The 25857-nt window shown below is 42.1% G+C and overlaps 2 protein-coding genes across 9 annotated transcripts in view; one reads left to right on the forward strand and one right to left on the reverse strand.

Moving 5' to 3' along the window:
* Positions 1-7034: 7034 nt before the first annotated feature.
* Positions 7035-12196, reverse strand: cdr2a (cerebellar degeneration-related protein 2a). Of its 3 annotated transcripts, XM_084676527.1 has the most exons (8): positions 11877-12196; positions 11568-11668; positions 11326-11438; positions 9562-9710; positions 9204-9402; positions 8332-8628; positions 7616-7913; positions 7035-7424 (listed from the first exon to the last, which is right to left on the reverse strand). In XM_084676527.1, the coding sequence occupies exons 4-8, from the start codon at positions 9662-9664 to the stop codon at positions 7149-7151; spliced, it is 1173 nt and encodes a 390-aa protein (XP_084532653.1). In that variant the 5' UTR covers positions 9665-9710; positions 11326-11438; positions 11568-11668; positions 11877-12196; the 3' UTR covers positions 7035-7148. The 3 variants fall into 3 exon arrangements, with proteins under 3 accessions (XP_084532653.1, XP_084532652.1, XP_084532654.1); XM_084676526.1 differs by lacking the exon at positions 11568-11668 and having other exon boundaries at positions 9204-9377; XM_084676528.1 differs by lacking the exon at positions 11568-11668 and having other exon boundaries at positions 11326-11452; positions 11877-11958.
* A 133-nt stretch (positions 12197-12329) lies between these two features.
* The window catches only part of mfsd13al (major facilitator superfamily domain containing 13a-like), a 44854-nt gene continuing 31326 nt past the window's right edge, over positions 12330-25857 (forward strand). For all 6 annotated transcript variants that reach the window (XR_014731783.1, XR_014731782.1, XM_084678012.1 and 3 more), the window contains exon 1: positions 12330-12813. Coding sequence is in view for 4 of the 6 variants with exons in the window: in XM_084678012.1 (XP_084534138.1) it covers positions 12655-12813 (159 nt within the window). In the remaining 2 variants the exon portion in view is untranslated. The remainder of the gene's footprint in view (positions 12814-25857) is intronic.

The raw sequence follows: 25857 nt of genomic DNA on the forward strand, positions 1-25857 counted from the left end.
CCCCCCCCCTCCATAAAAAAGGACTTCTGAGCAATGAAATAATTATTTATAATTGGGCATCCCAATTTATAGCACCTTTTTACTACCTACAAGTATAAGTGTGAATGATAACATTCATGGGTAACATTGTCTAAACATCCCTTAAAAAAACAGCAATTTAATGCAATCTTTACCAAAATTGACAAATTCTACTTCGAAACTGAACCCCTGATGCTGATTCATCACCAACCTGCTCTACATCTGTAGCTTCTCTCCTCCCCTCCCTGACCTTCCCTGCTTGGCTCTGTCTTGTCTTGTCTGTCTCAAGATACTCTCTCACCATCACTCTCCGAAACTAGAAGCATGGAACTAATTAGCTGGTCTCTCAATGCAATTGACACCATCTTCTCGAAGAGAAGCTCGGGTTCGGGGGAACCCAACTGTCCTGACGGGACGTTCGCAGCTGGCTACACGATGGACGCGTGGGCGATTTGGTGTGTCGTGTGTCTAGTGGCGCTTTCCGTGGAGGACGTTGAAAACATCTTTATATTCGGAACCGTGATTACAGGCTTTCTGCTGTTTGGAATAGGCGGTTGGTTTTTGTATCGGAAAGTCAAGGAAACGGCTGCGGCCATCAAAAGCCCCGTTAGGCTGCCCGACCTGATTGAATCGGTGGGTAGAGCTGTTGGAGCTCTGACTGTGAACTTACAGCGCAATATGGATTACAACAGGGATAAGTTTGCAGCTCTGCAAAGGAGGATCGAGGGGTTGGAGACCTTCCTGAAGGGTGGACGTGAAAATTGAGTCGCGGCTACTTGTCAAAACAACTACACCAATCTTATCTACTTTCGGCCCCTTTACCCGGGTCATGACCAAGGATGTCTCCTTGCCAACACAATCTGCATAGGGAGACTCAGACTGATTGTGGCCTAAGTCGAGGGCGCCAACCCAGACCTACTCAAATATTAATTTTCACCTACTACAGATACCACCCCCCCCCCCCCCACATCCAACGCCTTCGACTGCTTGTTTCCCCTGGGTGGCTGGCGGGTCTGTGTCCAGCGCCTAAAATGGCTGCAGGTCCAGATGCTGCTTGTCTATCCCCCCCCCCCAACTCCCCGTTGCAAGTGTCTTTGTAAATGTTGTTGGGCTTATGTGCTGAGGTTTTGCCTGTTCCCACACTGTACTCCTCTAGGAGCATTGTATGGGGGTTGCCTTTTTCTCTTCTCCTCTCTCCTCATGTTATGCTGTAACCTTTCTAGTTGGTGCCGAAAATGGCTGCCTAGGTAGGCTCTCCTGCCAAAGTAAATTCCTTGTCTGCGCAAACTGTCATGGCAAATAAACACCGATTCTGATTCTGCTGCTAACACACGGGTCGAAAGATCACAGACGCTGGGGCTAGATTTAATTGCAAAAGTTACATGCTCGACTACACTAACAACTTTCAAAACATGTTTCCATTGTAGAATCGGTGGCGATGTAAGGTCAGCAGGTTTGCACTGTGTGGGTTGTTTTCCTACTAGCTAACTAACAACGACCTTGCTAGCAACTTACTCTCTGGGTGGTGAAAAACTTCTGATACATCTCTTCTTTTTGGGTAACATTTTCGGTTTTGGGTGACATTTTCCTATCTACAAAGCACAAAAGGGTCAAAAATATCAATGCTGAGACCAAACAAAATACTAATATGAGGCTTTTTTATTTCCTGGTGTATTTAGTAGTTTACCGTGTCAGACTACTGGCAGCTCTCTTTCTGCAAGTCAAGATTCACAAAGTGTTTCTGACTCTGACACTTCAACCAATTAAATTACATCATCTGGTCTCGCAGGCTCGAGGGTGCTTTTTTCACTTTTCTGGGCGACGGACAATAATAGGAAATTAGTTTTGCAAATATATTGTGCAAAAATATTTTTTCGGAATCGATCCAAATTGCAGCACAAAGGAGCTCACTAAAATATTGCTGGGAACAATTTAGTCATTTTCCAATGTTGGTGGGGACAAGTACCTAGCGTCCCCCCCTAAATCTACGCCCATTGGTGACTGAACCAAGATTAGTTTGAAGCAATGCAGTGTTTCCTCTAGGAGTGGGGGAAGGTCTGTCCAATACGGTGGCCCTGAAGTGCAAATCACACCCCCTAATACGAGTACATCCCCCAAATGAAAACACTCCCCCTGAATACGAGTCAACTCCCCCCAAATCCGATGACTTGTTCACCTCCCCCAATACAAAAACACGCTCCCCCAAATGGAAAACGACATTACATTAACTCAAAAACACATTACATTAACTCTGAACGGAAAGGGTAGGTACTACACTTTAGCGCTGATTGGATGCAGTAGGCTAACTAACTCCTGCTTCCTTCAACTGCGTTTTTAGCGTGCGCATAGGCTACTTATATTGTGAAATGTTAACAGCATATCTGAGATTATTTCATAGGAATGACCCTAATTAAAATAAAGAGTAGTGTCATGACTCTGAATTGTAAACATTAATGTTTCCTCTTTCCTTCCAACCAAAACGATCAAGTTCATGATAATGACAGAGTTACGTGGACTAGTTGTTTGGCTATCGATGTTTACGTTTAACACGCAATTTATGCTTTTGCATACGTAGCCTATGCTACATGCTTCGATACCCAAATAAATGTCCTGGTGCACGTAACTCTGTCAGGCTATTGCATTTTGTACTTCTGTCGATCAATTTCTTATTTCTTGTTAGTTAGCCTACTGCATCCAATCAGCGCTGAAGTACAGTAGGCCTACCTACCCTTTCCGTTCAGAGTTATTGTAATGTCGTTTTCCATTTGGGGGAGCGTGTTTTTGTATTGGGGGGAGGTGAACAAGTCATCCGATTTGGGGGGAGTTGACTCGTATTGGGGGGGGAGTGTTTTCATTTGGGGAATGTACTCATTTTAGGGGGTGTGATTTGCACTTCAGGGCCACCGTAGTCCGACGTCCCCCCCCCCCCACACACACACACACACTCATAAAGTATGTTCTAAATGGCATAAATGCTGCAAATTAATAATTGATGTAACAACTTATTGTAAATGTAGCCTAGCTTATCGATTTAAGGTACTCGAAAGCATGTACACTGTCTGCTTCATTTGATCTTGATAGGCTAAGCATTATGTAGCAAATATTTACAATAAACCCACTATTTATTAATTAAAACTACTTCAACATAATAATGCACCTAAAATACAAACGTGAGCAAGGGCAGCAACCGCTATAGAATCAACAGACGTGCAATTTAGCAAGCAGGGGAAGAATACAAACAAGGAAAATCACCAGTTAACTTAATTAAATTTTGCAAAAACTATAGACTTATACAATAACAGGCTTAAATTAACTGACAACATAAATTATACGACTTACAGTTCTCAAGGACGCACACACGCAATCTCAACTGCGGTGGGAAGCAGGTGTCCGTGCTATTCTCCGACATACACTCAAACAATCACTGCTGATACACGGCCTAAAATGTTGTACAGCGCTATTTCTGATTAGCCTGGACTTGCCCTCCTACGTACTTCCGCTCAATTCGGATTTTGCTTCTGTTCTAGGTTTGGGAGCTAGGCTCTGAAGTCGGTTTCGAGAAACACATTTTTTGTAGGTCCAATCAGCGAACCGAGGGAGTGGCTGAGAACAATGACGTTAATGTCGTGCACCAGTTTGAGTAGTTCAGTAATGGCGGCGGAGAAAGATGCGAGCGAAACTATTCTGCAGTTGTGGCAGCAATGCTGCCGAATATCCATAGGTTAAAGCCAGAGCAAGAACATTCCTTGCTAAGTTTTGTTGGTGGCCATGATGTTGTGGCCCTCCTCCCCACGGGGTTCGGGAAAAGTTTGATTTTCCAACTACGGCATCTAGCTCCGTTACAGTAGTGGTGAAGGAGTTGGCTAAGGCGAACGCTTGCGATTGGTTATGGCAAATCAGAGTGGCTCTGGGCGGATCCAATAGTTTTAAACTTCAACAGAGGACCCACCTTCAAGGAAGTTAACGTTTGTCAATGGAGAGATCCCAAGCCCCCACCCCTCGCCCCTCACCTTGAAGCAACGGCCCCGGTGGATCTAGGTGGTATTGCATTTACGGTTAGGTTCCAGTGTCTTCCGGTCGTTTTTATTCTATTAACTCCAGTCAACATTTACAAAACTATCTCCCCCAATAATTTTTGTTCGATTCTCGAACCTGGCTCATACTACTAGCTTTTTCATAGAATAATTTTTCCTGATTTTTGCTAAGATTGAAACCAATCCGAAATGGGTAAACTAGCAGCCCTTTTATTTGCTTACGTCAAGAAAAGTTGCTGCAAATGTGCCTGCGGATACTAAGGGCACGAGCACAAAAGTTCACATTGGCCGATAGCCGATTTACATTGAGGTGAATGAGCCATAGACTTATATTGAATGAGCACAGGGAGAAATGGCTTGAGTTGCCTGCCTTGTTGAAGCAAGTTTAGCAAATCGTTGTCACACATAGGCCTACATGAAATGTTGTAAATATAGTTTATTCCCGTTATTTACAAACAGATTTGATTTTTCATAAAACCTTCATGACATGATGTCAAATATATTATGTTAAGCGCGAGCATAGATTGTTGACATGTCTATCTGGAGCAAAGAAGAAGGTTAATACTTTAACTGTTAACCACAATAGGAAATGATATATATTTAAATAATATTAGTCTTGCCTTCAGAAGCTTTTGTTATACACACCCATTATTCTTTTTTTGATCGTGTCATCAAGCCAGACTGCTTTTGTGGGACAATGTTTCACCCCCACTTACATCTGATGGAAACGTCTTGTCGCCTTAGGTTCTATGAACATGCCCCTTTCAAAGGCAAATGTTCAATAAAGTATATTTTAGACACACTTCTCGAGCTTTTATTTATTACATTATTAACACGTCTTGTTAGATCACGTTATATCCATTAATAGACGTTTGGTTTTCTAGGTTGAGCATGTAAAACACAGGTTGCATTTCGACACTGATGTGAAATTGAAGGCAGTGTGAATTTTGTGCCATTTCGTTTGAATATAAAGTTGACAGTAAGCTATGGTAAGTCTGCATTATGGAAGATTTTGGTTACCAAAATAACTATTAAGCTGTCTTTGCCTGGCGAGAACAACGATGGAGCTGTTCATGTTAACAGTTTATTTCATCCGATACAATGCGTTGTAAATCATACTCATATCACGAAGAAAAAAAGCAACATATGTGATGAGTTTCATCTAGAATAGCCCTATATTTAGCCATATAGCCTAAAAAACAAGTGAAAGGAATACTATACAGTGACAGAATACATTTCCGTTAAGTTTGCATCATGTGTCTGATTCTTATCGGACTTGTACCCCATTCTGCCAATAGATTCTGCAACAGCAATGCCCACACGCTCGTAACCATATAAATCTATGCTCGCGACTGGTTGTCGCAAAGTATGACGTGTACAGCTAGTTGCAAGCGTGCACGAGGTCTCGGAGCTAGGGAAAAAAAGAGCCACTGTTTAAAGCTAGACCGGAAGACACGGAAGTGGAAAGATGGCTGCGTCCAGTCTTGCGCTCTCGCTGGCCTCACTGCGCCACTGAGCACTTTTCATAGAAATGAATGGGGACGCCATCTTGGAAGACAAAAGTAACTCACTCTAGTTATATTAACTCTATGAGAGATCCCAGACCCTCTGTACAAATGAAATGTACGAGGGTCTGGTTAGGACCAGGCTAATTTCTGATACCGTGGCGGCAGAAATGTAGCCGTGGCTGGCCAAAATCCAAAAAATCAACATAGTGGAAACACTGTGATTCAGTCTTGCTTGGTGAAGAGCAAGATGAATACCTTATTTGTTGTGGTCCACAGGTCAGTGGAGTCAGTGAAAGCTAATACAGGTGAGCTATTCATAAACTTTGAGTCGTAAAAGTGCATCAGCATCCTTCCCACGTGCTTCTCTTGTCCATCCATCTCAACGTCAGTACCAATGTATTAACTGATTTAGAAGACACAATTTCATTTGTTAAATTTTTTATTGAATAACAGTTCCTGTTAAGGTTCCTGAAATAATCTGCCAGCAAAATAAATATATATATCATTATATATTTTATATCTGTAATACAATGACTGAAGACAAAATATTAACATTATGAAAATAAATAGCATTTCATAATCTCGGAAGACAGACATGTTTTCCAAAAACAAAAATGTACTTATGTCATTTTGTGTATATTTCATGATAAGTGCACAAGTGCATAGTAGCAATTTGACTTATTGGCATGCACACTAAGGGCAGCTTATATGGGCTAGTCATAGACAGGATGACTGAAGCTGAGAAGTCACGCTGTCACTGGACCCTTCTCCAGCGTACACTTCTGATGTCTGGTAGCTTCCTACTTACTTACAAGCACAAACATTGCAAACACTGGCGCCAAAACTACCTTGTAGAGTCCTTGCAATCTTAAAGTCCTGAAAAGATTTTATTCAGTCAGTTCCATTACTTCAGCTTGCATAACAGACCGAGACTAAATCTACCATCAAGGGAATGCAGGAAATGTATGTTTTTTTCTCCCAAAAGCAAGCGCCTAGCTATAAAGTTGCCACAAATGCAACACTAAGCGGATTGGATTGAATACGCTTGTAGGATCGAGTACATAATACTTGAGGATAGTTAGAACACAATGAAAGATCTGTATACAAGTGGTGTAGTATTACATAAAGTACCTAAGAGTTGTACTGTATGTGCATTGTGTAACTGCAATGTGTCATTGCAGAAACCTTGACTTACACAATATTCAGCTTGTTTTGAGGTTTACAATCCTCTAACGAGCCTCAACTCTGACACCAGTAGAATGGATATCAACCAGGGCTCCCATCGATGCCTTCTGCTACCATGTTAAGAAGGCTGATGTCACACAAAGCATTCAGATAGGACTATAACACAGTAACTGGAAGGAGCTGCTCAAGAATGGAATCACAAAAGTAGGGAAGGAAATTCAGTATGAGTTGAGGTTGCATGTTGTGAAAGAGGCACAGGTGTTTATGTGCATTCATGAACACACACACGTGCGTGTAATCCTAATTTATTTAGGGTCCTCTGAGCCCTCCTATGACCAAGAATCTGATCATCAGTCACAAAGACACAGGGGCACTAACACAATATGGTTTTCTGTAACCAGAGTCAATGGTCTGGACAGGAGTGCTTGTTTTCACTTAGGTCCTCCTTGCTCTTGTGAATGCGGCTGAAGATTTCCTGGAAGAGAGCTTTGTACTCGGGCTGCTGAAGCTGATGGCCGTCCTCCAGGACAGCGGGGAGCTCGGACATCAGAGCAGCTGAACTGGAGTGGCGTCGCCGAGGACGGAGTCCAACCTGAGGGCTGCTGGGTGTCTGGACGGCCTTGTGGCTGAGACCATCTGCCCCCTGCTGGCAGCGTCGCAGAAGCTCCTCATACTTCACCTGCAGGATTATAGAAATGTCACTCAGGAGCGCTCTGAAATGCAGTGTGTGTGAGTTCTCCCTCCTTCTGTTTTGGTAGCATACTCAGCAATGCTATATTGATTTCCATAATTTTAGTATTTTATGTCATTATAATTAGCTTTTTTATGTCAAAAGACAATAACACAACTGAATGGAGTGAGAGACATCACCTGCAGGGCGCTGTACTGAGCGTCCACCTCATTGAGCAAAGAGATGCCCCTCTGCTTCACTGCCTCTGCCCGCCGGATGCACATGCGCTCATGGCCGCGCTGGATCTCCTCAGCGTTGGTCCCCTTCAGCACACTCTCGCTGCTACAGCGCTGCAGGGTGCGCCTCCCCAGCTCTTGCTCCCCTGCTGCCCAATCCTTTTCCTCTTTTCCCTCTACCTTGCCCTGACCCAGGACAGGCTTCTCCTCGGAGGGGAAGTAGATGGTGTCAGGCAGGAGGAGCCGGTCAGGCCTCCTGGCGCTGGTGAACCACACAAGTGTTTTTCATTACTCAGGAGCGTCACACCATTTCCAAAAACAAGCTTACAAATGATGTTGACAGTATTGTTAAAAATTGTCCAGGAACTCACATCTATATGGCTTATGAGGAATCATACTACTTGTTCTACTAATGTTCTTAAGCTTTTTAGTTCTCATCCTTAGTTTGTCATTGTGTAGCTCGGACTAAAAAGATAAGCACAGTGTATTGAATGTTACTGTATGACTATATTAAAATATATGTGTCACATATGAATGCATGCTTATATTAATACCTGGTGGAATAGTCAGACTAAAAGCAGACAAGCACAGTGCATTGAATGTTACTCTGTATGACTATAACATTCTACATATATGCATAAACAGTTAATATATGCTGAATATTCTCTGGATATTGATACCTGGTGGTGTAATCAGCTCTCCACAGTAGGCGGAGCTCCTCCACCTCCTCCTCCAACTCCCTCTGCCGGGACCGGCAGCCCTCCAGCAGGGCCAGACGCTGCTCCAGGGCCCCATTCTCACGAGTCATCAGCTCCATCTCCTGCTCCGCCATCTCCCGGCGCCCGCGCTCTGCACACAGCTGGGCCTGCAGGGCCTGGACTGAGTGCTGGAGTGATTCTTGCTCCTCCTCAGAGTCAGAGATGATATCTTGCACTGTCCAGGGGTGGGTCACATGCGGGCTCTTGTAGGCCAGGAACCTGAGAGGGAGGTGGGGTGATGTTAGACTACACAGGGCTTTATTTCTAAATGGAAATGGAAACACTAGTGTATATTATGCTGGACCACCACTTAGTGCTTGGATGTCAAGACTAGCATTTCCTTGGTCAGTTAGCTTTCAATAGTATATATATATATATTTTTTTTAAACATACAATACAATAGCTGCACTGCACACAGAAAGGAATATTTGTGTGTGTGTGTTAGTAAGCATCAAATGGCTTTAACCCCACTCTGGGGATTATGTCCTGATCACGGTGTCTGGGTCTGGGTGACCTAGTTTCGGATGTCTAGTCAGCACAAGGGGACCACACGAGGGGGGTGAAGAAGTGTTGGGGGTCTAATCGGCTAATGTGTTCATCTCAATAGTCATAAATGCCCCCGTCTTTGTTTTATTACTTTTAATCCAAAAAGTGGACTGGCTAGTGGAGCTCCATACATAGTTAAGCTCTTCTATCTTATTTCTGTTCTTAAGATCCAAGAGGATACAACCGGTAATGGGTTCCCTGTCAAAATAGTAGTGTGAAGTAATGACATGTCCCACACAGATACACACCTGTCGTCCTGCAGGTCGTACAACTCGAGGCAGGACACACTCTGAGCCCCCAGGCTGCGTCTCTGCTCGGCCAGCTCTCTCTTACTGCGGTCGGCCTGTGCAGTCCTCAACTCCTCCACCTGGACCTGCAGCTCCTCCAGGAGGCTCTGCAGACGCTCAATGGTCTCTGTTAGGCTGCATGGGATCAGGGGGGGGGGAGCTGTAAATAATTATGGATTCTTTTGATTCTAAAATACGAATAGAGGCCACACTCCACTGCTTGCTAAATGACAGATGGATTGCATGACTTTATGTAATGATATACTGTAATTGATATAGCTACTGTGTGCCGGAAGTGAGCGGTAAGACCAAGCCTGACCTGTGGATCTTCTGATGGGCCAGCCTGTTGTCCTGCACCAGCCTGGTGTTGCCCTGCTCCAGGTCTCGGGATGCCAAGTCCAGCTGCTCGTACACCTTGGCATGCTGGTCGTTAACCTGCCGCAGCAGATCCCCCTGCTTTGCCAGGTACTGACAAGGAAGGAGGCCCAAGGAGAAAGAGAAACAGAAGAATAGAAAGGGCACGTTAGGGACAGTTGAATAATTACCTTTGACGTTTGCTATTGGTAACATTAGGCATTGTATGTACTGTCCTTATGTTACTTAAGAACAACTTCCAGGCACTTAAGAGTTATAATGTTAGTTCCCTGTCAGAAACTTTGGCAAAGGCTTGTTTTCCTTGGTGGGGAACTTGATGATAATTAATTGCAGAATCTTGCAGAGTCCTTCTAGACGTACATTATTATTTTACCATGGTTTAGAAACAGGAAAACAGCACTGGTCCACTTCAGTGGATTTGCACTTCAGTGAACCAGTGCTGAACAACCAATTATGGTCTGGCAATGCACTCTGGCTTTGTGACTTTTGTGAATCTTTGCATGAGTGTGTGAGGAACATTTGCATTGCAATGATCCCTCCATAGAAGGCAGTGTCAGAGAATGGTTCACTGGTACTTGTTAAAGGGCTCCTAAATTGGCCTACTTTATGCCCTTTACTTTAAAGCTTACGCTACTAGAAGGATCATGACTCATTGAAAGATCTGATAGATTAGATTTGATATTAACTGCATGTGTCCTTCAGGGAAGTCTTCAGACAATAACAACCATGCGGGGGCTTTAGAAAGAGGAGTCTCAATTTGGGCCGATGGAATATGTAGCTAAGGTTAACCCTAACATGCTAAGGAACATTTTATTTCAAAGATACATTGCAAATTCAAGAACTGTTCAGTGCTTAGAATATGGTGAGAGAGACTTGAGCCAGACACCACATATACTGTGGGATACATGGGATTACAGTGTTAATCTCAATAAACTCTTAAAATAACCTTCTGGTCCATAGGCTTAACCGGTAACACAATAAGATTCTTATCTTTGCTGACATGCTGCCAATGAACTGTGTTTTTCCTGTGATTCAAATAGAACAGTACTTGCTAACAACACTCAGTAACACAGCTGGTCTCCAAACCCTGATTGACTACACACATACAGTAGCTCAAACAAGCAGACATACATGACATGTTCACAAACAAGCTACAGGTTCTGCACAAATATGCTTCTTATCGTTCAATAATCTACTGTCATGACCTGTAGTTTGGCACAGGGGTGATTAAAAGATGACCGACTAGGTAATGTTCTTTTTAGTGTGTGTGCAGTGTTGTATGAAGGAATTCTGAGCACTTGTAGCACACCAACATGCCCCATAAGCAGAGTCTAGTGAAAGGACAACGGCTATAGTGAAAAGAGCCCCAAGAATATTGTATATCTAGGAGGTAGCGCATTACAGATGCTCACTAAATCCCAGGCTAACTGAGTCAAGATAAAGTTTCACTTGATCCAACGTCACAAGAAGATAAATCCCCAAAGTGGAAGTTTTATAATGAAAGACAGACAATGCAAATGAAAACAAAGTCTGCATATCCAAGTGTGTCTTTGTAAAGGTGAGTAGAGATTTGCACAAGCATTACAGGGGAATTGATCCATTATTCAAACAGACTTATCTGAGTCTGATTAACAAAAATATGCAAAGCCAGACAACTTTCTGAGAGGAATATTGGGTGAACATCAGAAGGTCAGTTCATCACGTTTACCTCTATCTCCTGCACCTGCTCCTGGTTTGTGGAGTACAACTGTTTCAGGCCCTGCTCCAGCTCATGGTTTCTGTCCAGCAAGACCTTACCCAATTCTGCAGCCAAATGGAGGTCTGTAAACACACAGCTGAACATTTCAATAAGGTAAAGTACTTCACACAAAAAGACCACAGGATGCATAAGCTTCAGATATGTTGTAGGCTAGCCTGTTAACTCATCAGAGAGATATACAATCTACTGACCCACACAATCAACTGAAGGGAAGTGTCAGCCTCAGGATATCATGGCAACAGAAGCTCTCCAGACTTGTCTAGGCTACCCCATGAGTGTCACAAGAGTATCTCTGTGTAACAGTGAGATATCTGTGTTTCAGAGTAATAAATATCAAGGAAATACTAGACAAAATAAGTTAATATATTTTAGGAAAGAGGAGTGGAACATAATTTAAAAAAACTAAACGACAAGTCATAATGGATGGAGACTACCTGTCCCGTTTTGGACACGCCAGCTTTATCTGCTATGCTATAAGGCGCGACTGCTAAGTCTCTTACCATGTTCAAGGTCTTGTCTGTCATACCACGGCTCCTCATCCCTGACTTCAAACTCTTCCTCAGCGATCATATCCGTGAGCATTTTCTTATTGTTAGTTGTTTTCTTCTTTACTAAACAGTAAAGCGTGCTCGGTCGTCCTCTTACTTAATTTGGAAACACCAGTGTTATTTTGAACATTTAGCCTAATGCCTGTGTTGGCTGTGATTAACCAAATGTAAGCGCTCATCTCCAAGCAACATACGCTCTGTGCTGCAACGTGGCAATCTGAACTCCAGTTTCTAGTTGAAGAAGATCGACAACTAAACCAGCGTGATGTCGCCGAAGACGAAAAAGGAAAGCATTTGAATGACAGTTTGGTGACCAATAATCAGAAAGTGGGCGGTTTCAACATTTTGCTTTGTCCAATTACATCTTCATCTTTACTTGTGCAACCTATTTCCGTGTTCTGTTCTCCGACAGTGTAGCACATTAATACGGATACGGATAGCCCATGTAGCCTACTATAATTGATTGTGTGTGTTGCTCTCTCTATTACGCAAATCGACTGTCAAGTATATCAACTTTTACCATGGAATGATTGGAACTTCAATTTAGTGGTATCTGCTGTGCCGTTGTTGAATATTCTGTAGATTAGAAAATATAAAAAACAAAAATATCATTACACGACTCTGAGAAACAGTGGCCTTTGCAACTGCCCTTTTAAAGAATACCTTGCCACGTAAAATTACGGTGGAGAAGCCAGCCCCAGATGCACGTACGAGCAGCAGCTTTAACATTATGCGACACCTGGCGATGTTGGGGGCGCATCCTGCCGCAATGGCGTACTCTATGACCACACTGGGTGCTGGTATGATGAACAGCATATTCAACTTCTACTATGTTAAGCTCTTTTTGGACAAGTACAAAATATCAGAAGGAGCATTCCACCAGTCCCAAGTAAGTTGCTTCAAGTCCCTAGAGTGAGCTACTATTTCTGTCTTTGTCATTGCTTAAAGTCCTTCTTGCAGGTTACCCACCACTACTGTCGATTAATGGGTAGGGTGAGTTCAGGTAATGTGGGACATCAAGTAAAGTGGGACAGTTATGCATTTTGATTATTTAATATGTGCAAAACTGACATCAAATCACCAGAGCTGATCTTGACTCGTAAATACAACACTTCTAGTCACTATGCAGTGGTTTTTATTTGTCTGACATCATCAGAATAGGCGTGATCTGGCTTGACAAGAGGTCTATAGGCCTACAGACAAAATGCATTGAAAATTCAGCGGCATATGACATATTTCTCAATGATAAGGCTGTCAAAGGAATTTTTATTAAGTTACAATAAGAACTATTGCAGCATATTGAAGCCACTGATTGAAACACACACAAAAATGTGTAAATGTTAGTGCTGTCAGTTTAACACGTTATTAACGGCGTTAACGCAAACCCAAATTAACGGCGTCAATTATTTTATCGCGCGATTAACGCTCTTTTTGGCCTAGCAAACTTTGTAGTTTTTTCACATGCTGTTGCAACAACTACCGACGTTAGAAAAACTACAACACCACACCGGATCTAGCTAGACCGGAAACAAAACAACAGGCACGCCAAACACTCGTTTGGCTTGCGAGCTGGCTAAAGAGTAGTAGCAGAGCCCGTTTACGGATATTAGACATTCTCTGGTAGTAGGCTAACGTTACGTTTTGAGTGGATGACGAGCGCGAGATGCCGAAATGGATGCCAATAAGATTCTGAATGGAAAGTTTGCTTTTAAAAAGTTGCCAAATGGTTCTATTGACAAGACCTGTGATCTGTGTGTTTTGTCGTTGTAAACTGAGATATCATCGCAGCACGTCCAGTCTGAAATACCACTTGATGGCCAAGCACACAGCTGATGCGAATTCTCTGCCCCCTCGTCAAAGCCAGGCGATTGCAATGTTGTTTTCAATAAAAAAAATATTTGCACAAAGCAATCCGAACCACTTTTCTATGTTGATAAGAGCATTAAAATTTGAAAAAAGATTGGGACAAAAAGAAATCAGGGACATTTAGAATAGATAAAAATGTGCGATTAATTGTGATTAATCGCGAGTTAACTATGACATTAATGCGATTAATCGCGATTAAATATTTTAATCGTTTGACAGCACTAGTAAATGTGTGTTTATGCTATAAAAGTAATTTAATTCGACAGTTGTCAAATGTTTTATACCAATGCCATACTGCACTTAAGTTCCCAACTAGCTAAATAACAACTTTCACTGTCATTGAACCAGCGCTTTTAGACTTGTAAGCGTGACTGTGTAGCCGGTGTGTGATGAAACTCACTCCTCAAGTATGTATCAGGCCACCTAGGTCAGCGAATTGCTAGCTTTGCGTTGGCGTAGTTGGTAGTGGTGGCGCTTGGGAAGTCAGAGGTGGTGAGTTCGAGCGGACGGTTGCCTGTATACCTCTGACGGAACTTGCAAGACCACGTCTGTTACAACTGCTAATGCTAGTCCAACAAAATGCTAACGCAGCGGGGCTAGCTAGTATGGAAGTTTATTAGACTCTTTATTCAAATGGAACTGCATTTGTCAAATGGCAATTCAATGCGCAAAGTGACAATGCAATCCGCAAATCAAATGGAAAAGCAGTTGTCAAATGGCAATTCAATGTGCAAATGACAATGCAATCCGCAATTCAGTTTGTATTATTTTGAATAAAAATGTGAATGAACGCTTATTGCATTGCATTTCATATTGACAAGGTTTTTTCAACTCTTTATTCAAATGAAAATGCATTTGTCAAATGGCAATTCAATGCGCAAAGTGACAATGCAATCCGCAAATCAAATGGCAAAGCAGTTGTCAAATGGCAATTCAATGTGCACATGACAATGCAATCCGCAATTCAGTTTGTATTATTTTGAAGAAAAATTTGAATGAACGCTTATTGCATTGCATTTCATATTGACACGGTCTTTTCGACTCTTTATTCAAATGGAGATTCAATGTGGTAGCTAAACAGCGCCCCCAATCTATTGCATTAGCATTTACTTGTCATCACGCTCTTTTTGTTGCAAAATTCAAATGAAAATGCAGTCTGTCAGTTCCCCCATCAAGGCGGGTCCCCGCCCCTATTGAGGGTAAGACCCAACTCTACTCTGCTTCTGAGTGGCTACTATGGCGTGAAATTAGTGCCAGGAGAGCGAGCTCTGTAAAAACGATTTGTAACTTGCAAAAAAGATTTGTGTCTCACAAGACATCAACAGACAAATAAATTATTTTATTAAGGTAAACACTTCAATATTTATTAGCCAAAACACGTTTATGCTTCCGGCCACGCCCCCTTTTACTCACATGACACAAGTTTTGGAGGACATACTCAGAATAAAGTTCCGAGTAGGCATACCAAATTTGGTGTCACTGTCTCAAAGAACTGCTGAGATATTACTTCATTTCCTGTTTGGTGGCTTTCCTGATGACTTTGATTGGCTGTTACGGACAAACGGTTGTGGGGATCAAAATGCTCTACCATAACTTTTGTGCGGCTTAGTCTGAAGATCATCTCTGGTAATTTTTAAGAAGATTTGACAAGAATTGTAGGAGGAGTAGGCTTTCAAAGGTTTTTGATAAAACCGGAAATAGCGGACACTCTATATAACCGGAAATTGACGCCATGGCATGCATTGAACTCGGCTTGATCCACGGAATCCAACGGTATCTCATTTTTGAAAATGGGTCATACGGTTCAAAAGTTGCGTGTGTAAACATAAGTCCAACTTTGACCCGTTGGTGGCGCTAGAGTGCCCAAGTATGGGACATGAAACTTTGTGAATTGGACCAGGCGACTGACCCCAATGAGTGTGCCAAATTTCAAAACTTTCGACCATGCGCTTATGGGGGCTGCCATAGACACCCAGTCCTAAGAATAATAATAATAAATATAGCTGCAAGCAGCAATGGAGGGGCCAAGCAGTCCAGAGCAGGACATGGCCTCCATAGCACTTGCGCAACAATTAAGTCACAACAACCTGTTGCACTCATGCAACACACCAAGTTTGGTTGAAATATCTGTTTGCGTTCCAAAGTACTGAGTGTTTAAAGTGTTTTTTTCTGGTATAACACCACAGGCCTCCTCTGCTCCTCTTGGGAACGATGGAACCCAAGTTCGGTGACAATCGCTAAAATGGTTGCTGAGTTACGCTCTAACGTGTCTTTTGTGGCTTCGCCGCCGCCTTTGATCGGCTCTACCGAACAAACGGTTTCGAAAATTTGAAAATCCATCAGACACCTTCGTGAAGCTTGGTCTGAAGATCATCTGTGCCAAATTTAGTAAACATTGGACAAAATTTGGGGCGTGTAAAAGGTTTTTACACTTTTCCATGAAATCCAAAATGGCGGCCGCGTCAATTCGGTTGTTATGAAATATTATCGATGGTCAAGCTTGATATCTCACAAGACATCAACAGACAAAGAAATTACTTTATTAAGGTAAACACTTCAACAGTTATTAGCCAAAACACGTTTATGCTTCCGGCCACGCCCCCTTTTAGTCACATGACACCATTTTTGGAGGACATCCTTAGAATAAAGTTCTGAGTAGGCCTACCAACTTTGGTGTCACTGCCTCAAAGAACTGCTGAGATATGGCTTCACTTCCTGTTTGGCGGCTTTTCTGCAGAATTTGATTGGCTGTACCGGACAAACGGTTTTGAAAATTAAATATCCTTCGATAACTTTTGTGAAGCTTGGTCTGAAGATCATGTCTGGGAATTTTGAAGAAGATTTGACAAAATTTGTAGGAGGAGTAGGCTTTTAAAGGTTTTTGATAAAACCGGAAGTAGCGGAAAATCTATATAACCGGAAATTGACGCCATGGTGTGCATTGCACTCGGCTTGATCCAGGGAATCCAATGGTACCTCATTTTTGAAAATGGGACATACGGTTCAAAAGTTGCGTGTGTAAACACAACACCAACTTTGACCCGTTGGTGGCGCTAGAGTGCCGAAGCATGGGACATGAAACTTTGTGAATTGGACCAGGGGACTGTCCCCAATGAGTGTGCCAAATTTCAAAACTTTCGACCAAGTGCTTATGGGGGCTGCCATAGACACCCATGGCGGAAGAATAATAAATATAACTGCAAGCAGTAATGGCGGATTCCTCCAAACACTGCAAACCATTGAACAATGTTTATTCTTGACAAATTGTAACTGTATAGAAGAATGTATGCTGCAGAATTACCAATGGCATACCAAATCTGAAATGCAATACCATCAAGATCCACAAGGGCCTTTATTTCAAGCCAGTAAGTGAAGGAAGGGGGCTTGGTGAGCTTATCCATTCCAGAAAGCCTTGTATCTTTATGCATTAAGGCGTGGCCTGTAGCGCCACCTATGGGTAATGGTGGGCCATTTGTGGTGTGGTAGTTACTCTTGGCCTATACTATTAATGTTTCAGGATTTTAAAAACTTTTTACCACTGCATATAAAATCGAAAATGCAAAACCAACAGGATCCACATGGGCTTTGGGTAAAGTGTGGTAGTTACTCTTGGCCTGTACTGTCAATGTGTCAGGATTTGGAGACCTTTTTACTATTGCATACAAAGTAGGAAATGCAATGACACCAAGGTCCTCAAGGGCCTATGCTGATATTCAAGGAATGAGTTGGGGCTTGGTCAGCCCACACAGTCCTGATATGTTGCGTGTATGTCTTGCCAAGCCCGCGCATGTCAAGGGAAGAATGAGTGTGTGAGAATTTGGAGCATGCGCGGGGAGGAGCAGGGGACACATTTCATTGTAAATTTCCCTAGAAATTAGCCAAGCATGCATGTTTCAAAGATTCACCAAAAATCGACCTTTCATCTTAGAGTCAACTTTTTCTCAGATTTGTGTACTAAACATTCTCAAGAGTCTTCATATGAACTTGTTTGACTGGCTTACATGTAAAGCATTGCGAACCATTGAAAAATGTATATTCTTGACAAATTGTAACTGTATAGAAAAATCAATGCTGCAGAATTTCCAATGGGATACCAAATCTGAAATGCAATAACATCAAGATCCACAAGGGCCTTTATTTCAAGCCAAGAAGTGAAGTGCTTTAATCTTCACAAGAAGTGAAGTGCTTTGTGCTTTAAGGCGTGGCCTGTAGCGACACCTATTGGTAATGGTGGGCCATTTGTGGTGTGGTAGTTACTCTTGGCCTATACTATCAATGTTTCAGGATGTTTTTAACTTTTTACCATTGCATACAAAATCGGAAAAATATACCAACAAGATCCACATGGGCTTTTGTTAAAGTGTTGTTGTTACTGTTGGCCTTTACTATCAATGTTTCAGGATTTGGAGAACTTTTTACCATGGCAAACAAAATCTGAAATGCAATACCATCAAGATCCACAAGGCCTTTGCAAAAGACCAAGGAATGAGTGGGGGCTTGGTAAGCCCACACTCTCCTGAAATGTTGCGTGTGCGTCTTGCCAAGCCCGCGCGTGTGTCAAGGGAAGACCTATGGGTAATAGTGGGCCATTTGTGGTGTGGTAGTTACTCTTGGTCTATACTATCAATGTTTCAGGATTTTATAACTTTTTACCATTGTATACAAAATCGGAAAAGCAATACCAACAAGATCCACATGGGCTTTTTGTTAAACTGTTTCTTTGCCTATACTATCTATGTTTCAGGATTTTTAGACCTTTTTACCATTGCATACAAAATCGGAAATGCAATACCATCAAGATCCACATGGGCCTTTTTTCAAGCCAATACGTGAAGGGAGGGGGCTTGGTGAACCTATCCATTCCAGAAAGCCTTGTATCTTTGTGCTTTTGGGCGTGGCCTATAGCGCCACCTATGGGTAATGGTGGGCCATTTGAGGTGTGGTATTTACTCTTGGTCTATACTATCAATGTTTCAGGATTTGAGACCTTTTTACCATTGCATACAAAATCGGAAATGCAATACCATCAAGAGCCACATGGGCCTTTGCTAAAGACCAAGGAATGAGTGGGGGCTTGGTCAGCCCACACTCTCCTGAAATGTTGCGTGTGCGTCTTGGCCGCGCGTGTGTCAAGGGAAGGCTGAGTGTGTGTGTGAGATTTTGGAGCACGCGCGGGGAGGAGCAGGGGAGACATTCATTGGAAATTTGCCTAGAAATTAGCCAAGCAAGCATGTTTCAAATATTCACCAAAAATCGACCTTTCATCTTACAGTCAACTTTTTCACAGATTTGTGTTATGAACATTCTCAAGAGTCTTCATATGAACTTGTGATTGAATCAGAGTATCAGTTTTTGACTGGCTGATGTGTAAAGCATTATTTTAGCGTTAGCGATAAGTTCAATTTGCTTTATATCAATCATTTTTTGAGATATGAATTTGCCTTTGCACCTGGTAACATGTTGTAGTGTCTTCCTCCGATCTACCAAGTTTAGTGTTGATATCTCAAAGATTTGCTGAGACATGACTTCACATCCTGTTTGGCGGCTTTTCTGATTAATTTGATTGGCTGTACCGGACAGACGGTTATGAGGATCAAAATTCCTTTGATAACTTTTGTGAGGCTTGGTCTGAAGATCATCTCTGGTGATTTTGAAGAAGATATGACAAAAATTGTAGGAGGAGTAGGCTTTCAAAGGTTTTTGATAAAACCGGAAATGGCGGGAAATCTATATAACCGGAAATTAACGCCATGGTGTGCGTTGAACTCGGCTTGATCCAGGGAATCCAATGGTACATCATTTTTGAAAATGAGTCATATGGTTCTAAAGTTGCGTGTGTAAACACAAGTCCAACTTTGACCCATTGGTGGCGCTAGAGTGGTCTAATGGGAGACATGAAACTTGGTGTAGGTATAGAAGAAACTGTCCTTAATGAGTGTGCCAAATTTCACAAAAAGTTGTCGATGGGGTCAAGGGGCTGCCATTGACTCCCATGGTACAAGAATTACAAATAATAAAACCACCAATAACAATAGGTTTCCTCCTTACGGAGGAATCCTAATAATACTACCAAATATAACTGCAAGCAGTAATGGCGGATTCCTCCAAACACTGCAAACCATTGAACAATGTTTATTCTTGACAAATTGTAACTGTATAGAAGAATGTATGCTGCAGAATTACCAATGGCATACCAAATCTGAAATGCAATACCATCAAGATCCACAAGGGCCTTTATTTCAAGCCAGTAAGTGAAGGAAGGGGGCTTGGTGAGCTTATCCATTCCAGAAAGCCTTGTATCTTTATGCATTAAGGCGTGGCCTGTAGCGCCACCTATGGGTAATGGTGGGCCATTTGTGGTGTGGTAGTTACTCTTGGCCTATACTATTAATGTTTCAGGATTTTAAAAACTTTTTACCACTGCATATAAAATCGAAAATGCAATACCAACAGGATCCACATGGGCTTTGGGTAAAGTGTGGTAGTTACTCTTGGCCTGTACTGTCAATGTGTCAGGATTTGGAGACCTTTTTACTATTGCATACAAAGTAGGAAATGCAATGACACCAAGGTCCTCAAGGGCCTATGCTGATATTCAAGGAATGAGTTGGGGCTTGGTCAGCCCACACAGTCCTGATATGTTGCGTGTATGTCTTGCCAAGCCCGCGCGTGTCAAGGGAAGAATGAGTGTGTGAGAATTTGGAGCATGCGCGGGGAGGAGCAGGGGAGACATTCATTGGAAATTTGCCTAGAAATTAGCCAAGCAAGCATGTTTCAAAGATTCACCAGAAATAGACCTTTCATCTTACAGTCAACTTTTTCACAGATTTGTGTTATGAACATTCTCAAGAGTCTTCATATGAACTTGTGATTGAATCAGAGTATCAGTTTTTGACTGGCTGATGTGCAAAGCATTATTTTAGCGTTAGCGATAAGTTCAATTTGATTTATATCAATCATTTTTAGAGATATGAATTTGCCTTTGCACATGGTAATATGTTGTAGTGTCTTCCTCCGATCTACCAAGTTTAGTGTTGATATCTCAAAGATTTGCTGAGACATGACTTCACATCCTGTTTGGCGGCTTTTCTGATGAATTTGATTGGCTGTACCGGACAGACGGTTATGAGGATCAAAATTCCTTTGATAACTTTTGTGAGGCTTGGTTTGAAGATCATCTCTGGTGATTTTGAAGAAGATATGACAAAAATTGTAGGAGGAGTAGGCTTTCAAAGGTTTTTGATAAAACCGGAAATGGCGGGAAATCTATATAACCGGAAATTAACGCCATGGTGTGCGTTGAACTCGGCTTGATCCAGGGAATCCAATGGTACCTCATTTTTGAAAATGAGTCATACGGTTCAAAAGTTGCGTGTGTAAACACAAGTCCAACTTTGACCCATTGGTGGCGCTAGAGTGGTCTAATGGGAGACATGAAACTTGGTGTAGGTATAGAAGAAACTGTCCTTAATGAGTGTGCCAAATTTCACAAAAAGTTGTCGATGGGGTCTAGGGGCTGCCATTGACTCCCATGGTACAAGAATTACAAATAATAAAACCACCAATAACAATAGGTTTCCTCCTTACGGAGGAATCCTAATTACAATAGGTGCCTCGCAGCTTCGCTGCTTGGCCCCTAAATATAGCTGCAAGCAGCAATGAAGGGGCCAAGCAGCATTCAATATGGAAATTCAGTAGCTAAAGAAACAAATCATAAAACAGTCATGTCATTTTGAGACAAAATGCACTGGCTAGATGTAGCAGCGTTGTATCTACAAAGCACTATAAATCCACTTCTTCTCGACTATAAATCCCATGACAATGAAACGTTACTGTTACTAATACGATTATACTAATAGACAGCTACAGTGGCATACCTGGTTTCGCTAAACAGATAATCCAGTGTCACGACATGCTTGACGACTGTGGCTGGATTCGATACTACTACCTTGCGTTCCAAAGCAGCACATCTTATCCCTGTGAGCTATTCTCGCTGCTGGAAAATGCTGTGTTCGGTAACATTATAAAAAAAAGGAAACCGTTACTCCCGCGGCGAGCTTTGTCAGATTTGACCCAAGAATAAACAGCTCTAATTCAGTCATATTTTGACATATCAAGGTGATTGTGGTAAGAAGGTGATTACATGACATGGTTGTGATGACATTTTCAAAGTTTCATCTCCATACGGTAAACCGTCGCAGAGTCAAGGCCTCACGTCCGCTTTGTCGTCCTCTTTGTCAAAATCGTTTGCGCGTTACTCATGAACGATTTGGCTCATCGATAAACTTTTGATAACTTTTTGTCGGCATGGTCTGAAGATGATCTGTTGCAATTTTCATGAAAATCGGAGCTCCGGCCTAGGACTAGTTCGAAAATGTTGGCATTTCTTAAAATACAAATGACGTAAGAACCATCATGACGACAATGACGTCACAGGGTTCAATCGAATCGTCTGCATCCAAGGAATCCAATGATACCTCAATTAAGAAAAACGGTCTCACAGTTCAAAAGTTGTGGGCGTAATCGCACCTCCAACTTTCACGCCTTGATGGCGCTATAGTGCTTCAGGGATCAACATGAAACTTGGTGACGATAATCAGGAGACCGTTCCAAATCAGTGTGCCAAATTTCAAAACTTCACACCAATCAGTTCTATGGGCTGCCATAGACTCCTAGTCCTAAGTATAAATATAACTCCCCTGACAGTGAAACGTTATCGTTACTATTATGATTATAGTGCTAGACAGCTACTGTGGCATACCTGGCTTCGCTAAATAGTTAATCCAGTGTCACGACATGCTTGACGACTGTGGCTGGATTCGATACTACTAACTTGCGTTGCAAAGCAGCACGTCTTATCCCAGGGAGCCACTCTCGCTGCTGGAAAATGCTGTGTTCGGTTACATTATAAAAAAATGAAGCAGTTTTTCCCGTGGAGAGCTTTGTCAGATTTGACCCAAGAATAAACAGCTGTAATTTAGTCATATTTTGACATATCAAGGTGATTGTGGTAGGAAGATGATTACATGACATGCTCGTGATGACATTTTCAAGGTTTCGTCTCCATACGGTAAACCGTCGCAGAGTCAAGGCCTCACGTCTGCTTTGTCGTCCTCTTTGTCAAAATCGTTTGCGCATTACTCCGGAACGATTTGGCTCATCGATAAACTTTTGATAACATTTTGTCGGCATGGTCTGAAGATGATCTGTTGCAATTTTCATGAAAATCGGAGCACAGGCCTAGGACTAGTTTGAAAAAGTTGGCATTTCTTAAAATACAAATGACGTAAGAACCATCATGACGACAATGACGTCACAGGGTTCAATCGAATCGTCTGCATCCAAGGAATCCAATGACACCTCAATTAAGAAAAACGGTCTGACAGTTCAAAAGTTGTCGGCGTAAACGCACCTCCAACCTTCACGCCTTGGTGGCGCTATAGTGCTTCAGGGATCAACATGAAACTTGGTGACAATAATCAGGAGACCGTTCCAAATCAGTGTGCCAAATTTCAAAACTTCACACCAATCGGTTCTATGGGCTGCCATAGACTCCTAGTCCTAAGTATAAATATAACTCCCCTGACAGTGAAACGTTATCGTTACTATTATGATTATAGAGCTAGACAGCTACTGTGGCATACCTGGCTTCGCTAAATAGTTAATCCAGTGTCACGACATGCTTGACGACTGTGGCTGGATTCGATACTACTACCTTACGTTCCAAAGCAGCACATCTTATCCCAGTGAGCCACTCTCGCTGCTGGAAAATGCTGTGTTCGGTTACATTATAAAAAAATGAAGCCGTTTTTCCCGTGGCGAGCTTTGTCAGATTTGACCCAAGAATAAACAGCTGTAATTCAATCATATTTTGACATATCAAGGTGATTGTGGTAGGAAGATGATTACATGACATGCTCGTGATGACATTATCAAAGTTTCGTCTCCATACGGTAAAACGTCGCAGAGTCAAGGCCTCACGTCCGCTTTGGCGTCCTCTTTGTCAAAATCGTTTGCGCGTTACTCGTGAACGATTTGGTTCATCGATAAACTTTTGATAATTTGTCGGCATGGTCTGAAGATGATCTGTTGCAATTTTCATGAAAATCGGAGCAACGGCCTAGGACGAGTTCGAAAAAGTAGCAATTTCTTAAAATACAAATGACGTAAAAACCATCATGACGACAATGACGTCAATCGAATCGTCTGCATCCAAGGAATCCAATGATACCTCAATTAAGAAAAACGGTCTCACGGTTCAAAAGTTGTGGGCGTAAACGCACCTCCAACTTTCACGCCTTGGTGGCGCTATAGTGCTTCAGGGATCGACATGAAACTTGGTGACGATAATCAGGAGACCGTTCCAAATCAGTGTGCCAAATTTCAAAACTTCGCACCAATCGGTTCTATGGGCTGCCATAGACTCCTAGTCCTAAGTATAATAATAATAATAATAAAACTAACAGTTACAATAGGTGCCACAGCAGCTTCGCTGCTGCTTGCCCCCTAATAATAATAAAACTAACAGTTACAATAGGTGCTGCTTGGCCCCTAATAATAATAATAATAATAATAATAATAATAATAATAATAATAATAATAAAACTAACAATAACAATAGGTGCCTCGCAGCTTCGCTGCTTGGCCCCTAATAAAACCACCAATAACAATAGGTTTCCTCCTTACGGAGGAATCCTAAATATAACTGCAAGCAGTAATGGCGGATTCCTCCAAACACTGCGAACCATTGAAAAATGTTTATTCTTGACAAATTGTAACTGTATAGAAAAATGTATGCTTCAGAATTACCAATGGCATACCAAATCTGAAATGCAATACCATCAAGATCCACAAGGGCCTTTTTTTCAAGCCAATAAGTGAAGGAAGGGGGCTTGGTGAGCCTATCCATTCCAGAAAGCCTTGTATCTTTGTGCTTTTGGGCGTGGCCTGTAGCGCCACCTATGGGTAATGGTGGGCCATTTGTGGTGTGGTAGTTACTCTTGGTCTATACTATCAATGTTTCAGGATTTTTATAACTTTTTACCATTGCATACAAAATCGGAAATGCAATACCAACAAGATCCACATGGGCTTTTGTTAAAGTGTTTCTCGGCCTACACTATCAATGTTTCAGGATTTGAGACCTTTTTACCATTGCATACAAAATCGGAAATGCAATACCATCAAGAGCCACATGGGCCTTTGCTAAAGACCAAGGAATGAGTGGGGGCTTGGTGAGCCCAGACTCTCCTGAAATGTTGCGTGTGCGTCTTGGCCGTGCATGTGTCAAGGGAAGGCTGAGTGTGTGTGAGATTTTGGAGCACGCGCGGGGAGGAGCAGGGGAGACATTCATTGGAAATTTGCCTAGAAATTAGCCAAGCAAGCATGTTTCAAATATTCACCAAAAATCGACCTTTCATCTTACAGTCAACTTTTTCACAGATTTGTGTTATGAACATTCTCAAGAGTCTTCATATGAACTTGTGATTGAATCAGAGTATCCGTTTTTGACTGTCTGATGTGTAAAGCATTAATTTAGCGTTAGCGATAAGTTCAATTTGCTTTATTTGAATCATTTTTAGAGATATGAATTTGCCTTTGCACATGATAACATGTTGTAGTGTCTTCCTCCGATCTACCAAGTTTAGTGTTGATATCTCAAAGATTTGCTGAGACATGACTTCACATCCTGTTTGGCGGCTTTTCTGATGAATTTGATTGGCTGTACCGGACAGACGGTTATGAGGATCAAAATTCCTTTGATAACTTTTGTGAGGCTTGGTCTGAAAATCATCTCTGGTAATTTTGAAGACGATATGACAAAAATTGTAGGAGGAGTAGGCTTTCAAAGGTTTTTGATAAAACCGGAAATGGCGGGAAATCTATATAACCGGAAATTAACGCCATGGTGTGCGTTGAACTCGGCTTGATCCAGGGAATCCTATGGTACCTCATTTTTGAAAATGAGTCATACGGTTCAAACGTTGCGTGTGTAAAGTCCAACTTTGACCCATTGGTGGCGCTAGAGTGGTCTAATGGGAGACATGAAACTTGGTGTAGGTATAGA

The sequence above is a fragment of the Hypomesus nipponensis genome, chromosome 17 (genome assembly GCF_054491055.1).
Source record: "Hypomesus nipponensis isolate SF chromosome 17, ASM5449105v1, whole genome shotgun sequence".
Taxonomy (NCBI): domain Eukaryota; kingdom Metazoa; phylum Chordata; class Actinopteri; order Osmeriformes; family Osmeridae; genus Hypomesus; species Hypomesus nipponensis.